We start from the raw sequence: 17,381 nt of genomic DNA, 5'->3' as shown, positions 1-17,381 counted from the left end.
CCTCCCCCCCCCCATCCCCCCAGAGTGAAGATTGTATTTCTTGGTTGAATTTAAATTTACCATTGTGTACGAATGTCCTGGATGGGATAGCTCCAAAATCCCTGTAATGTAGTTTGCCCTATGTTACTGAAAAGTACACTAAATTTTAACATATTTTTAGCTTAATGTAATTTAAATGCCAGCCTGAACAATATTAGATAAAGTACAAATGACACCCAACTGCTCAGTAACAACTGCCTCCCAAGGAAGGAACCAAAACTCCTCTCCCTCATACAGAAACAAGCATGTTCAAGTAAGAAATCAATTTCACAGCACACCGCTGTGAGATAGGACACTCAATAGCATACAATTTAGATATGATCCAAAGCCTAGTAAAGGCAGTAGGGGTTGGCCCTTAGACACGCAGCTGGACAAGTTGACGTCATGGCATACCCTCTTCCCTACGTGGAGGGCCTGCCTGGGAGGGCGAGTAGAAAGTGTCACATCTCTGCTGAGACTGATCAAACATCAATTAACAGCAAATTATAAGGGTAGACTGAAACATAGCACTAACTGAACTGAGGTCATCAACTCATTCCAGAGAAGTCAAACAGTGTCAAAGAACAGCTACATAGAGGTAAAGGGTTGTCATCTCTTGTTATCTCCCTGAACCCTTAAAACAGATCTTATTTAACACCAAGTTATTCTGTCAGTTATCGGAGCTAACACTGACCAATATAAGGAATATTAAGGACAAACTGGAGCAGTGGCTTCAGCTGGGACTTACCTTCTGTGAGACCCACCGTTCCAATGGGTGGATGACTGAAAACCACAGTAGGAATGTTGCTGTAGTCAAGCTTGGAATCCTTCTTGCCTTCAAAAAGTCGATGAGCCAATTTTCTTCCAGCTGCTATTGCAACTGTAAGTAAGGAAACAAAAATTCAGGCTAACAGTCTATTACAAACACCACTATGGGCAGTACAGAATAAAATCAGTTATGTACCCAGTAAGTATTTGTATCTAATGTCAGAAGAGGCTCCAGCCTTAAGGCCTGGTTACACATTGCACTTTGAACTACCCAGTGCTGATCAGTGTTACTGTTAGCTTGAGTTTGGAGCAGTTACATGCAGGGGCCTGGAGGACTAAAACACAATAAACAGCACCTCCTCCCGTTTCCTTCCAGGCTTCCCCACTGTTCCTTGCCCCCCACCCTGAGCTCCTACCCTGCCCCCGGCTTGCTTGTGGCTGCCAGTACTGTCCTGGGGAGCAGGCAGGGAATGGGACCTGGCTGTCTGGCTGCTGCTGCTCTTCTCTGGGGTGAACCCAGCCCAGAGAGTGGCAGTGGCAACAGCAGCTGGGCAGGCAGGTTCCCCTTCCCTATTTACTCCCCTGGGACTGCACCAGCAGCCATAAGTAAGCCAGAGGGCAGGGGACAGGTGAGGTGTTTACATTAACATGTAGCCTAGGACAGCCATACATTAGTGTACCACAAGCTGGGTAACATGGATCAGAGATAAACCTGCCATGGATTGGTATAACTTTAGCCCTCCTAAAACAGGTGTTAAAAACTAGTCTCGTGTGTTAATACATGGACAATCCAGCTACCTAAAATTAACATGCAACAAAGCCCCTATTTTCATGCTGGGCTGGACTGTGGAAGATAAAAGCACAGGAGGATTATAACTTAAGGGGAAAGCTATATTGCATCAGTTTGGTACAAATACAATTACAAAAGGTAAGACCGGGATGGAGTTTCACCACTATTTTCAATAAGGAAGTCATTCTTTCCTCATCAGTAAGTAACTTGTGTTGATTTTATGAGACTTAGAAGCCTAACTTGCAAAACTACTTGGGAAAATAGGATTTTGGTGTGGTCAATGCTTACGTGATACGAGTAGAGCCATGTAGGTTAGGAACACAATACATTTTTGTTTTTATGTACATAACTATGCCACTATAAAGACCTCCTCTAAAGGCAGTTATACCAGTATAACGGTGTTTGTGGGATAATTTATGGTGGTTCAGGGCCAATGCAATTACATAGGTGTGACTTGACCCACACTAGCAACTTTTGCTGATATACCTGTACCTGAAAATCTTGCAAAATACCTGAGACATGTCTCCAGTAGGAAAGTTTTCCTTCCAGACTTTGCAATGTAGTTAATCACATCCAAAACAGGATGGTTCACTGTTTGTGTGCAGTGCCTCCAGAAAGTGTTTTCCTGCTTAAAGCTTGTTCTTTGAACCTCAGAATGCAAGTCATCCGCATAAAAATAATTATGTTGTTTGTTGTATTACAAGTCACGGTGACAGCTATATTGCATCAGTTTGGTACAAATACAGGCAAGACCAGGATGGGGTTTCACCACAATTTTCAATAAGCAAGTCATTCCTTCCCCATCTCTTCTGCAAACTTATTTGCCATTAAAACATCTCTCTCTCATATTTTTTCCCTCTGAAGTGAGATTGCACAGGACTTGGGTACTACAGGGCCTTTCTTTCTTTTACTTCTTTGTTAGGGTTCTTGGGAATTTGTTTTGTTAGTTGGGGGGAGGGGAAGGAATTTGGTGTTTTTGGTGGATTGGGGGGGGGGGGGGGGGGGAAGAGGGAAGTGACAGTAAACAGCCCTTTTGTGCCATAGGAGGTTCAGGCTTTCAAGGCATATTGGGAGAAAGTAGAAAGAGATTATTGTATTTTGTATCTATATGTGAGTGGTGGTTTAGAATTGGTACGAGGGTTTGCTTGTGTTGGGGTTTGGGCAGGGAGGAGTGGTGGCTGGGGGAAGGAAGGGAGTTAAAGGTATCAGTTTTTTTGGTGGTGTTTGAGGAATCCTATCTGTGGCTTGTTTGTTCAGTGTTAGCTGCTCTGTGACTGTCAGATAGAGAGAAAAAAAACTAATACATAAAATAAAATATTAGTACTCCAATATAACTACTAATCTGTATAACTCATAGGGTATCCATTCTGTACAGCTCCTTTGCATACATGCTCTGCCCCTCTCCTATTCTTCTCACTGTCTAATATGGACTACAAGTCTCCTGCTCCCCCAGCTCTTCTCACTATCCCTCCACTTCCTCACCTTACCTTACCTACAGCTGCAGCTCGTTTTGTTTCCTTCCCCAGAGGCAGAGCATAAAAATTGTTAGCCTAGGGTGGCAGAAGAAGAGAGAAAGCCAGTAGCAGCTGTGGCTCTTACAGGACAGAAGCGGTAGCAGTAGCAGTGGTTTTGTAGAGGTAATTTATGTAGGGGCAAATGGAATGTCAGTCAAAACAAAAAGAGAGCATGTGTTTGGTAATTAACTTGTTTTAGTGCACATGCTCGTTTCAATATTAGTCACACAATAACAACAGGAAAGGACATCTTAAAAAAAAAAACTAGGAAGAGGTGACACCACAAAAATGTGCAAGGACGCTCTGGGACAGGTATAATATCTTAATGCAAAACTAAGTCCTATTGCATTGATTTTTAACATGTGCCTGACTTGAGATGTCCCGACTTCTGTAGCATGGCATCCCAGGTGGCTGTCAAAAGATCCAATGGCAGGAGAAGAGCTAGAAGGTATAACATACCATCTCAGGGGAACTGACTGGAACAGGTGAGGTGGATTTTCCCCTATACACAGACTTTAAATAGGAGAAAGGGAAGAGATTTCTACTTGTTTGTCAGGTTCCATTTTTCATTCTCATTCAGATAAAAGCTGTTTCTTCTTCTCTCTGCCATCACCACATCGGGCTAAATAGTATAATGTAAGTGAACATACTTTATGTACAGGGGGCTCCATAATCAAATACAATATACGCACGTTACCTGGTGTAAGAAGAGCTTTTCCACAGACATCCCCGAGGGCGTAAATCCCTTTCCTGCTGGTGTTCTGGAACTCATCAACTATAATGTGACCTCTAGCATCTATTTGAACACCCTGATATTGGAAACAGCAACTGTGTTGATACATGAACTAAGCATTATGAATAAACAGGAGAATCTTAAGGAATGTTTGGTGGTCAGGTATGCCATTTAATGTGACATGCACATTCTTAGTCAGGTTACTGATCTAAGAACTTTAGAAACAAAAAAACTCAGGGTAAACGTAAATCCTTTCCCGAAATCAAAACTCCCAATTAGTGAGACAACTTTTTCATGCCTGTGAAATAGTGAAGAAAATGGTTTTGTCCCATCTTCTGTTTCACTTGCAACATTTTTAGCACCAATTTGGGAACATTTATTCAAAGACAAAATCTTCACCTGTAGACACTGTGCTGTTTTTAATTCAGAAATGTTTTCGCTATCAGAAGCACTGAATTGAACTATGTAAACTGAGTTAGGGTTCTACCCAGTCTCCAGCTAGTGCTTGAGGATAGTAGTAAGAACTTAAATATCTTTGTGCATGAAATATATTTTCAGGCTACCCTCATTCTACCCAAGGGTTTTTCACTTTCACAAAATTATGCAGTTTCCTATATACCATGTTTTCCTGCATATCTCCCCCACAAAATAAGACATGCACCTTGTTTAAGGAAGGCAGAATGGTGGCATCTTTTCTCTAGAGATTTACATGCCATAGCATGGCTGACTGCTCCCAGCCAAATGTAGGAGGAGTGGAGTCCAGTTCCCAGTGGGCATGTCTATACATGTGCTTTACTGTGCAGTAGACTAGACTAATTTACTGCATGGTAAAGCATCACCATCTATACACGCATAGCAATTAGTCTGGTGTAGACTAGTTTACTGTGCCGTCGGATAGTCCCGTCAGACACAAGAAATATCCAATGGCGGAATAAATTATTGTGCTGAAATGCACATGTAAACAGTGACATCCAGATTAGTTTACTTTGGATCAAATTGCGCTAGAGTTTATTCAGTTGCATTGATTGCACATGTAGACGCACACAGTGACTAGCCAAAAGTTGCTCTCAATGTCACAGCTGCTGCTTAATTGAAGAAACAAGGCGAAAACTGGACTCTGTCCCTCCTGCATGCAACCAGGAAGGAAGCACAGTCCCTAACAGTCATTCCAGCATTCTAGTTCTTCCATTCTAGCATGGAAATCAGCTTCCTTGCTTCAAAACTAAAACTCCAATTTTAGATAACTAATTTTGTGGGAATGGGGGCGTGTCATTTGTAAGTGAAATACAATAACATGCACTGTAATTTCAGTTGTGATCCTGCCATTAGGGAACAAGCAATCCCAGTGACCTCCTCCCACATGGCTCAGGGCAGGTCTGGAATTGTATGTGCAGAACACAGATGCAACACACATTCCAATAAGTACCAGGAAATAAAAATGTTTTCATCTCACCATTTCATCTAGACAAAGCTTTTCAGTATTTGGGTCTCGTCCAATGGCCCATAAAAGACAGTCAACATCCTTAATCATGCCAAAAGTGGGTTTTTGACCAGGAACTGAGGACATCACTTTTACCTCCAGCAAACCTGAAGGGGATTTTGTGACCGATTTGACCTATTGATAACCACAAATTGTAGAACTAAAGATTAAAAGTGTGACTTTTGCAAAGAGTTGTTGTAATCACAACTGGTTTAGAATTTATTTAACAAAAGGATTATCCAACCCAGGTCTTTGTCACTAGAGCAAACTCCAACTGCAAGGCTGTAATTCCAAAGCCTGTTTGTTCTCATGCACCAAAATTTTAGAATATGTGAGCTTTGACAAAGATTACTAAAAACACTTAACTTTTTATAACAACTTAAGCTGGTAGCAACACTGAAACTGCTGAACATTTTCCATTATAGATAGGCTGACCATATGGAAATCCCATAAATCTGGGACATCATCCGGAAAATCCAAGATACTGCCCCCAGCTCCCCACCCACCATGTTCTCACAAGTCAGTGGGAGTGGGGCTCCATGCCAGGCATGCAGAAGCACCTGGCTGCTCACCTGCAAGGTACTTCATGCCACTCGAAATCCTGACCAGACTGCACCCCACACCCTTGCACTTCCAAGCACAGCCCCACCAGGGCCTGGGGCAGGGGCTCAAGAAACAGACCAGGCCTAGACAGAGGACCGGAGTTGGTGAAAGCCAGACAGGGCCAGGGGTCCAGCAGCCCAGGAGGAGCAAAGGCCAGGGCCAGAGGCCTGAGAAGGGCAGAAATCAGGACCTGGGACCCAGGAGGGTCTGAGACTGGAGCCAGGGGCCCAGAGTAAAAGATACAGGGGCTGGAGGCCCATAAATACTTATGATTAAGGGCTGAGGCCAGGAGAGCTCGACCCAAATCAGTGGGCCAGGGCTGAAGGCTTGCAGCCAGAGAAAACGGGTGGTAGAAGATGAAAAGGCCAAGGCCCCAACAAGAGAGTGATTGTGCAGTGATATCTGTGAGGCATGAATGTGGTGTAAGGGGCAGTTGGAGCCGTGTACTAAGCCCTTAAGGCACTGAGTAATGAGACCAAATCTCAGGAGTGAATGAAATCTCACTCAGAGATCCCAAGGGCAGCCATCAAGGTGTGGCAGGAAAGGAGAAGAGGAGTGCTGAAGGGACCAAGGACATAGCAGAAGCAGGGTGACCACCAGGGGGCATCATGGCCACCGCTGGGGTCCTTGCCTGTTACAATATAGCTTTGGGCAGGTCTGTCTCAGTTTCCCCATCCATAAAAAGTGGGGAATATATTAATACTCAACACAAACTTCCTAGGCTATGGTCACTCTAGCACTGAAGTCAGTGCTGCACATCAGGCATGTCTTCACAAGACGCTACTGTACAGTCGTTACTGTGCATTTGTTTAGTACTTGTGTAAACAAGTACTAAATAAAATGTGCAGTAACCTGAGTTACTGCACAGTAGTGCCAGAGAATGCCCTTTTGTGACACTACTGCACAGTAGCCTAATACTACTGCCCAGCAGCATTGTGTCAGTTTTTGCCACATGATGCTATTGTGTAGTAGCTTGATATACTTCACAGTCAGCATCTTGTGTAGATGTGCTCACTGTGGAGGAGGGGTGGGCAATTATTTCAGGTGGAGGGCTGCTTACTGAGTTTTGGCAAGCCATCAAGGGCCGCACGACAGGCAGTCAGGGGCAGATAAATATTAATTTTCTAAATTTTTAGGGGCCCCACAGGCCAGATAGAATGGCCTGGCAGCTCACATCTGGCCTGCAGGCCGCATTTTGCCCACCCCTGCTGTAGAGTAACTAAGGCATGTGAGAAATCACCTTTATTAACTGCACCAACAAATGCAACACTTGGCCCCTACACCTACCACAGCAGGTCCCAGTGGATAAGGCCCAACAAAATAAATCCTTTTCTGGGATAGGAGCTAAAACTAGACTGTGTTACAGCTGCCCATGAGGGATAGAGGGCCTTTAAAAAAAACAGGCAGGGCTTGAAGCCAGAGATCAAATGCTTGGTCTTGAGGTGGGAAAGAGATGCTTTAGAACAGCATGCTGCCAACATGGCAAAAACAATATGCAGAAGGCAGGGTAGATATGCACCTTAGAAAATTGGGGTTGGAAGGAACCTCAGGAGGTCATTTAGTTCAATCCCATGCTCAAAGCAGGACCATTCCCAACTAGATCATTCCAGTCTTTATAGAATAAGATATATAGAGAGAGCACAAGCTTTCATGAGCTGAAGTTCACTTCATCAGATGCTTTGACAGGATGTGAAAAGAAAGAAAAGAAAAAAATTAGAATACAAAAGACAAGATTTCATAGACATCAGGGCTGGAAGGGACCTCGGAAGATCGAGTCCAGCCCCCCGCCCAAAGGGCAGGAAGTCAGCTGGGGTCATAGGATCCCAGCAAGATAAGCATCCAGTTTCATCTTGAAGGTGTTCAATGAAGGCGCTTGAACCACCTCCGGTGGCAGGCTGTTCCAGACCTTGGGGGCTCGGACAGCAAAGAAATTCTTCCTTATGACTAGCCTGAAACAATCTTGAAGTAGTTTGTGACCATTCGACCTCATCATCCCTTGGGGCGCTCTGGTGAACAAACGTTCCCCCAGATACTGGTGGTCACCCCTGATAAACTTGTAGGTGGCCATCAGATCACCCCTGAGCCTGCGCTTTTCCAGGCTAAAGAGCCCCAGGGCTCTCAGCCTGTCATCGTAGGGTCTGCTTCCCTGACCTCTGATCATGCGCGTGGCTCTTCTCTGGACTCTCTCAAGCTTCTCCACATCCTTTTTGAATTGTGGAGCCCAAAACTGGACACAGTACTCCAGCTGCGGCCTCACTAAGGCCGAGTACAGGGGGAGAATGACGTCCCGGGATTTGCTTGAGAAGCATCTATGGATGAAAGCCAGCGTTTTGGTCGCTTTACTAGCCGCCGCATCGCATTGCAGGCTCATGTTCATCTCGTGGTCAATGATGACCCCCAAGTCTCTTTCTTCCATAGTGCTAGCCAACATAGCACTGCTGAGCCTATAAGGATGCTGAGGGTTTTTCTTCCCAAGGTGGAGAACCTTGCATTTATCAGCATTGAACCCCATCAGATTCTCATCCCCCCACTTGCTGAGCCTGTCCAGGTCAGCCTGGATAACCTGCCTGTCTTCTGGTGTGGATGCTTTGCCCCAAAGTTTGGTGTCATCGGCGAACTTGGCCAGTCCGCTTCTGACTCCAGTGTCCACATCATTAATGAAGATGTTGAACAGTATGGGTCCAAGGACAGAGCCTTGGGGGACCCCACTGGTCACAGGACACCACGATGAGTGACTTCCATCGATTACTACCCTCTGGGTCCGACCCCGGAGCCAATTTTCCAGCCAGCGGATCGTGGAGGACCCAAGGCGACAATTGGCCAGTTTCTCCAAGAGGCGATCATGGGACACCAGATCGAAGGCTTTTTTGAAGTCAAGATATATGACATCAATCTCTTCTCCCTTGTCCAGGTGATAGGTCACCTGGTCGTAGAAGGAAATGAGATTGGTCAAGCAAGACCTACCCGCAACAAACCCGTGCTGGCTATCCCTTAAGATGTTGGCGTCGGCCAGTCCATTAAGGATGGCCTCTTTAATAAACTTTTCTAAGATCTTCCCCGGGATAGAAGTCAGGCTGATGGGCCTATAGTTAGCCGGATCCACTTTCCTCCCTTTCTTGAAGATAGGCACCACATTGGCCTTCTTCCAGTCTTCGGGCACTACACCAGAGCGCCAAGAGTTTTCAAAGATCCGTGCTAGAGGCTGGGCTATGATGCTCGCCAGCTCCTTGAGTACCCTGGGGTGAAGATTGTCAGGGCCAGCTGACTTGAAGGTATCCAGCTTCTCAAGATGTTCCTTCAGAAAGTCAGCATTAATGGAGGGCAGGGGATCACCCTCACCCGGACTTCCCGGCCCTGTAGCGGGCATGGGCGTCCCATGGGACTGATGAAAGACTGACGCAAAGTACCTATTTAATAGGTTAAAAGTATCCTCCTATTTTCTACTCTTCAGAAGAATAATAGTCCAAACCATCTCAAACCTCAAAGAAAAAATTGTGGTTGGTTTCAGTGTTGCTGGGAATCTGAGCATGTTCTGCCATGAATCTACTACTGATAGTTACAGCAGTGCTGGTATCCACTCAGAAAATGGTTTCTTTTCCCCCTCCAAACTGTGCAAGCATTTCTGGAAAACTAAAGTGATGCCATCAAATGCATGCACTGAAGTCAATTAAGAGATGTCAGAAAACTTGAAATTAGACTCAGGAGATAAAATGTTGGGCTGCCTCAGCCTCAGGTTTGCTGGTCATTACATTTTCCTCAGCATATTTGCCAACTTGCCAGCTTTTCGGCGGATGGTGAAGGTGATCAGCTCGTGGTCGCTGTCACCCAGCTTCCCATCGATCACTAGGTCGCCGACTAGGTCATCCCCAGTAGCCAGTACCAGATTGAGCAGCGCTTTGCCTCTCGTTGGCCCATAGACTTCTTGAGTCAGGTAGAGGTCATCCACGCACGAGAGGAAGCTCTGCGACTGCTCAGATTTTGCTGAGCGATCCTCCCACGAGATGTCTGGGTAATTGAAGTCACCCATGACAACCATGGTCCTGGAGCAAGCTGCCTCAGCCAGTTCCTGGGCAAACTCCTGGTCAAGCTCAGGAGATTGGGGTGGGGGGAGACAGAGAGGGAGAAAGAGATGGGGGTATAGAAGGCAGTGCTAGTAGAGACAAGCAAACAGGCAGCAAACCTATAGGAACAAAGGGGTCACAAAAACTAATCCAGTTAGTGAGATAAATATTCATAGTCCCTATTTACACCATACTTAAAGTCCAATTTGTGGATGATTTTTTGTTCTGCAAGTTCCTGTTCAAACAATAAGCAACACTGTCAAGCAATACAATACAAATGAGTAGGCTTTTTCCTCAGGAAGATCTGCTAGAGGGGCACAATTAATGCTGCTAAATTAACATTCACTGCCACTTGGGCGGCAGAGAACTGGGGGAACTGAGATTGTACTACTCTGTATGTTCTTGGTTGTCAGACCAAAAGGGAAGTCTATGCACTGTATCTTCAATATCTGCTCTTGGCCAGAAAGCTCCAGACCAACTGATGAGACATGCATGAATTGTACATAGGGCATACATATGACTGACATGAGGTATACATGAACTGTACATATGGCATAAATACAAAATACTCAAAATAGGCATTTTTTCACTGCATATCCAATGATGTCTCCTCCCCCATCTTGTATTAAAATAAGCCAGTTATAAGAACCACTGTGGAATTATGTAGGAGGGAATGAAAAGCAGATCCTCAAAGAGACTGAATCTCTGACACTAGTGCTGTAATGTACAGACTATGCCCACAATCATACACCACAGGAATGCTCTTGAGGAAAGCCACAGAATTCAGCAAAAGTGAATCAAAAAAGCTGATCAGATCACAGTGCCATAAGAGAGACCCTCAGAGCCACAGGTCAAAGTTGAACGTGCACGTGTGGTTATACTGTACCAGTGAATTCTTCCAGATGTTTATGCCAACATTTTCCAGTTCTTGTGTGCAGTTTGAACTGATCATGGAGTCAAAAGTTCTCAGTACCTGCATAGAAAGCCATATAATCAATCAAGATCTTATGCCATAAACAGTGGGTCTGACTGAATGGTACATCCCTGGTCACCTCATCTTTCTCTCTTTATATTGTTCTGTTGCATCCAAAAAACCAAAAGAACCAGAATTCTCTGAAATATGCTGTCCATATACACCCCATCATTTTGGGAGCACATGCACCTCAAGCATTCAAGCTTAAATATTTTTTGCCCTAGGAGTACCTATGTAGTGTTCCTGCACTTGTCTTTGTGTTCAGTGCTGAAGACAAAGGGTGGGCATGCTTCCCACACCTCTATTTCCTCCCAACTTGCAGAATCCAAGGCTGCTGGCAGATGCAGGGGGAAAAAATGGCCCTTTACTTTCAGCTCAATGCACCCCCACACCGAGCACAGCACATGCCCAGAAAAAGGCATTGTGCTAGTTTGACCTGACACGCCCAGCATCTGTACAGATCACGTGGCTTCAGCGGGTCTTTTTGCCACATATCTAATAGCTGATTCAGTCAGCTATAAGATAAAAGTGCCAAAAAAGCCCCACTGAAGCATGATCTACACAGCCACTGGGGAGCCGGGTCAAACTGATGCAGTTCCTCTTCCGGTAAAGCACCGTTTCCTCCCCCTGCCATGTCTGTCAGCAGCCCAAAAATATCAAAGATTCCAAAGGAGATGGAAAGAAAGATATGTAATATACACAAAGTCAACACAGCTTAAAAGAACTCCAGTCACTAGTAAGTAATTTCTTTCTTCTTTAAAGTTCTTGTCTATACACAGATGTTCACTGTGGGGGGCTCGAAAAGAGTGCCTAGTTCAGCTGGAAGGGAATCTTGGAGTCCTAAATGAACTATGACTGTAAGACTGCACCCATAGTGCACACAGTTAGGGTACTGGCTAAGACAAAAATCTCTGGGATCTAGTGCTTGAATTGCACAGTATGACCACAGTGGGAACATTCATACAAACAAAACATTCAAAGGAGAAGTCATGGTGCTGGTCTATAATGTTTGTGACTTTGTACCTACCTACTAGTAATGGCAACTTGTATTTGATCAAACAGAATATGCTTACTCTTTTGAGATTAAGCAAAGAAAATATGAACTCAAAGGTATATACTTCACTGCATGAGTGACTTTTCAAAAGTACACATTATAGGTAAGTCCACATGCAATTGTTCCCCAAAATGTTCCATTTCCCACTGGGCAAGTCCTTTGTGCACAATCTAATCTTTCTGTCTCATAAGTGGCAGTAGACATGTACTGGTTCTGCTCTAACTGAATACAATGCCATCACAGAAGCTGGAACATAGTTCTTCCAAGGCATTTGGAGCAAAGTTAAAACTTTTGTTCTGTATCTTTACAATTGCTACCTTTTCTAAATTTCTGATCCCATTTTCTCTAAAGACAAGACAAAACAAGACAAGACAATTAAGGTAATGTTTCTGTGATTCTGTTCATCCCCCTTCTTTCAAAGGTCACTGCTAGCTGCCCCACTGGCAGATCAGGGCAGGGGGCTGGGACCTACCCCAACCCTGCAGCTCTTTCCAAGCCCTGTACCTAGATCACCCAATCAGGGCCCAAGCCTGGAACCTGCCCCTGACCAGGACAGCTCCCAGCCCTCGAGCCACGATTGCGGGGGGCAGGGTGGAGAGCTTGTTCCCCACTCCGTGAGTGTGGAAATGGGTGGGGAACAGGCTGAGGAGGTTGTTCCCCACCCAGCTCCATGCTCATGGAGCAGGGCAGGGAATAGGCTCCCCAGCCCCCGCCAGCAGGGAGCTCCCAGTGCCTGTTCCGTGACAATCCTCACCCAGACTCCTGAGGTGGAGCCTGCCCTGGCAGCAGGCAGCTCCTGGGAGTAGGGAGCAATTTCCTACCCCCTGGCAGATGGCTGACCAGGAGCAGATTTATTCGCAGTCAGGCGCCTACACGAGTGCTACTGCGCCATTACTAATCTCAAGTAAATTTGCGACTTGCATTTGCATGCATAGATGCACATGCAACAGAGCTAATAGCATAGTGGGATGCATTAGCCGATGCATTGTGAGCAGAGCTAAGGAAGTGATACTTCCTCTCTATTCAGTGTTGGCAAGACCCAAGCTAGAGTACTGTGTCCAGTTCCAAGTGCCTCACTTCAAAAAAGACATGGAGAATCTTGAAAGGGTCCAGAGAAGGGCCACAAAAATAATTAAGGGCCTAGAGGACAAACCTTATGAGGAAAGACTAAGGGTACTGAGACTCTTCAGCCTAGGGGAGAAGACTGAGGGGGGACTTGGTGGCCATCTATAAGTATGTAAGGGGTGAATAATTGGGAGCTGGGAGAAAAACTGTTCACTAGGGTGCCTCAGGAGAGGACAAAGGAGCAATGGCCATAAACTGTTAGAGGATGGTTTCAGGTTGGACATAAGAAGAACTTGTCTATGGTAAGAGTGACCAGAATCTGGAACAGATTTCCCAAGGAGGTGGTGCAGTCTCCAACCTTGGAAGTCTTCAAGAGGAGACTGGACAGACACCTTGCTGGGATCACTTGATTTCAGCAGTATTTCGAGGTCCCTTCCAGCCCTTAATTTCTATGATTGTATGAAGCTAAGCAGGCTAAGTTCTAGCCTGCAGTTCTAGTGGGGTGAACTTTGGGGGCTCAACGTGGGCTGGCTTTACTATAAATAGTACTCGTAAACAATTCCTTAAATAAGTCATCTAGATGCCCTTTTCACCCCAGGGGCAGATCAGAATCTAGGCCTGACAGCAGGCCACAGGGACTGCCTGCTGACTGGTTCCCCAGGACAATGTTTCAATGTACAGGTACTCCTCACCTAACGTCGTCTTGGTTAACGTTGTTTTGTTATTACATTGCTGATCTATTAGAGAACATACTCGTTTAAAGTCTTGCAATGTTCGGTTATAACGTTGTCTGGCCCCTGCCTGCTAATAAGTAACTAATTACGACATAATTGGATTTGCTTAACATTGTTTTGCTTAAAGTCACATTTTTCAAGAACACAATTACAATGTTAAGGGAGGAGTAGCTGTATTAGACCAGTGTTGTAGCCAAGTCAGGTTTTGTAACTGTTTTGTTACAAGTGTGGACAAGCCTGGAAGCAGCCTTCTTGGTGAAGTTCTGCATTTAGAGCATGACTCAGGGCATGTTCAGACTCCCTCAGTGCCAAGACCCCCCAGCCAGGCCCTTACACACAATAATCAGTGCCATAGCCTAACTGAGCTCCTATTTGCCAATGCATGATTTCCCAGACTCTGCCCTGACATTTTTGTTAAATTCTTCAGGAATCATCTGGCAATATGAGAAGGAAGCACAAGTTTAGGAAAGGAATTTATCATTCGTTCAATACTAACTCTCAAACAAGTACCTGAACATAATCCCCCCTCAAGCTGATCTGAACATCTGAGTGTCATGGGTTTGCCCAACTCCTTAGCTATCTGGCTTCTGCTGATAGAACAGCTGTCCATCACACAGAGAAACCTCCTTCTGCCACTTCTCATGCCCATGAATTTCCACTAGGGAATTTTTCTGATCCCTTCCCAAACCTAACATTTCTCCCTATCAGCTGCTGTGAAGACAACCCATTCAAACTTAACAGCCCAACTAGTAGAACTTCATTGTTTCAGTCATCAGAATTTGTTCAGTGTTGATAGCCTGTAATTGCTCTCTCTTACTAGACAGTCTGTGCTACACAATGGAGAAGGATGATTACAACTATAAATCCACAAAACAAAATGGAACTCATAATTTGACAGACATATCCCTTCCCCTCACCCACAGACTTGACATGTGGCTTGATATGTGGGCACTGTTAAGCTAAATAAATAAAAAAATACTCAAACTGGAGCGTGCCTGTACAGGGAGCAACTGCTAATGTAAGTTAGCAATTTGTAAACCCACCTATTTAAGATGGTAGAAAGCATATTTTTTTAAAATATAGCAGAATAAGATCACAAGAATGAAAGAAACAAACATGGAGTGGCTGACAGAGAAGGGGAATTGTAGTCAGATGGTTAGCACTCTTTACTTTGTTAATATCTATTTAACTCTAGTACCTAATGAATATTTGTAAGGAAAAGTCTGTAAATGTAATGCTCCAAAGTCCTTCCATATAGTGCAAGCACAAACAATGTACCTCTCCCAGTAGTCCCAACAAGACTTTCAGGAAAAACAGGGTAGATTAAAAATAAAAGGCATGTCATGTCTAAAGTAAAATCCAAGAGAAAGGAGGAAAAAAACCTGAAACTCTAAGAAGCAAAAAGAGCACAAGTGCAGCACATAGTTGTTATTCTTACTTGACAGTTGGTTCACTGGATAGAAACAGGGCTGGATACCATACCTTGTCATGACGGATCAGTAGGGATGACTCCGAGCCCAGTGTAGAAAGGATTCCAGCAATCTCCACAGCAATGTACCCAGCACCAACAATAACGCTGCGCCTGTGAAGAAGAAACAATACCAGCACAGCAGAGCTTTAGCATAGGTGTGTCTATACCCTGTATGAAAGCTTGAAGGGTCTCCTGTTAAGCCAGAATCACCCTGATTCCAGGGCTACTTTAGCTGCGACTTTCTACCCCATGACTAGTGTTTTTTTGTAGGTTCTTTCCTATTATCTTAGAGCAGGGGTGCTGAAACCCTGGCCCATGGGACAAATGCAGCCCATGGAGCCTGACCTCAGGTGAGGGGATGGATCTAGCCCTGGGGCGGGCAATTATTTTGGGTGGAAGGCCACTTACTGAGTTTTGGCAAGCCATCAAGGGCCAAATGAGAGGCAGCCAGGGGCAGATAAATATTAATTTTCTACATTTTTTAGGGGCCCCGGGGGCCAGATAGAATGGCCTGGTGGGCTGCATCCAGCCCACGGGCTGCATTTTGCCCACCCCCGATCTAGCCTCTCTCTTTTGTTCTAAGCTCTGCCCTCATGACATGGGGGCAGGGGCTTAAGCCAATGTCGCTCCAGTAAGTAACTGTGATGTTTTTCAAACTGATTGGCCGGCATCAAATAACACCTGTCCCTGACTGGGTCCAGGTGGTATGGTCAGGAGGGCTATTTAAGAGAGTCTCTCCAGGAAGAAGGAAGTTTGACATTTTAGAACATACACACAGAAGCGTGGACCTCTGCAGCTCTCTCTCACACAGGATGCGGAAGTCAGTGACTGAGCAGAAACCTAACCAGAAGTTTAGTTTAATGTACTCTAGTTGCATATCAAAAGGCTGACAAGCCACCTAGATTTGCTCAAGGTTGGTTTTCTTTCTATATTTTGCTACTGGCATTCCTTCCCAAACCTATCCCTCTTTGATCAATAAATCTATCTGTTTTAGCACACCTCATTGTGTATGCTTAAGAAGGAAGGGACCGGCTAAGGTGGGCTCGGCTATTTTAGTTCCTCCTACAAGGGAGGCTGCTGGTGAATGCTTCAGGCTAATAGAAGCACCCCAAAATCCCAAGGTCTACAGGGTCTGTGTATCCTGGGTGGCACAGAGCCCAAAGACATGAGTCCGGGTGGTGGCAGAGGTACCCCAGGCTTGTGTGTGTGTTCCAGGAAGGGGGCTGGTCATAAGCTGGCACCCCTGGGGAGGCATCCAAAGCCTGGTTTTTGGCCAGGTGCAGCGAGGTGGGCAGCTCAGTACAGGAGCACCCCCGACCGGCCTGCCACACCCTCCACCCTTACAGCCAGATCAGGGCCTGGCCATGCCCCTTCCCTCTGTGGCAGCCCATTTGGGCAAGGCCATTTCCCTTTCCCCTGTCCCCCATCAGCCCACGCCTCCTCCTTCGCTCCTCCTGTAACCTTTACCGTAACCTTTTGGCTAGGGACAGAAGGTACACATAAACTGGTTTAAGTGATCAGAAACTGGTTTAAACCTGTAAAAGAACATAAGTTCAGTGCATCTACACCAATTTCAAAATGGCCAAAACTGGTTTAAGATAAGCCTGGCTGAATGTAGTAATCATAGATTTCATAGACATTAGGGCTGGAAGGGACCTCGGAAGATCGAGTCCAGCCCCCTGCCCAAAGGGCAGGAAGTCAGCTGGGGTCATAGGATCCCAGCAAGATAAGCATCCAGTTTCATCTTGAAGGTGTTCAATGAAGGCGCTTGAACCACCTCCGGTGGCAGGCTGTTCCAGACCTTGGGGGCTCGGACAGTAAAGAAATTCTTCCTTATGTCCAGCCTGAAACGGTCTTGTAGTAGTTTATGACCATTCGACCTAGTTGTCATCACTTGTAGTTGGCCATCAGATCACCCCTGAGCCTGCGCTTTTCCAGGCTAAAGAGCCCAAGGGCTCTCAGCCTGTCATCGTAGGGTCTGCTTCCCTGACCTCTGATCATGCGCATGGCTCTTCTCTGGACTCTCTCAAGCTTCTCCACATACTTTTTGAATTGTGGAGCCCAAAACTGGATGCAGTACTCCAGCTGTGGCCTAAGGCCAAGTACAAGGGGAGAAT

The 17,381-nt window shown here is 45.5% G+C and overlaps 1 protein-coding gene across 1 annotated transcript in view; it reads right to left on the bottom strand.

Moving 5' to 3' along the window:
- The window catches only part of GSR (glutathione-disulfide reductase), a gene marked incomplete at its 5' end in the record, with an annotated part of 50,427 nt that overhangs the window by 15,254 nt on the left and 17,792 nt on the right, over window positions 1–17,381 (bottom strand). The window contains 5 exons of the mRNA XM_006035904.2: window positions 767–898; window positions 3,788–3,899; window positions 5,277–5,438; window positions 10,854–10,940; window positions 15,276–15,375. Of these exons, the coding sequence (XP_006035966.1) occupies window positions 767–898; window positions 3,788–3,899; window positions 5,277–5,438; window positions 10,854–10,940; window positions 15,276–15,375 (593 nt within the window). The remainder of the gene's footprint in view (window positions 1–766; window positions 899–3,787; window positions 3,900–5,276; window positions 5,439–10,853; window positions 10,941–15,275; window positions 15,376–17,381) is intronic.

The sequence above is a fragment of the Alligator sinensis genome, unplaced genomic scaffold (assembly GCF_000455745.1).
Source record: "Alligator sinensis unplaced genomic scaffold, ASM45574v1 scaffold578_1, whole genome shotgun sequence".
Lineage (NCBI taxonomy): Eukaryota > Metazoa > Chordata > Crocodylia > Alligatoridae > Alligator > Alligator sinensis.
This window is presented reverse-complemented; position numbering and strand designations above follow the sequence as displayed.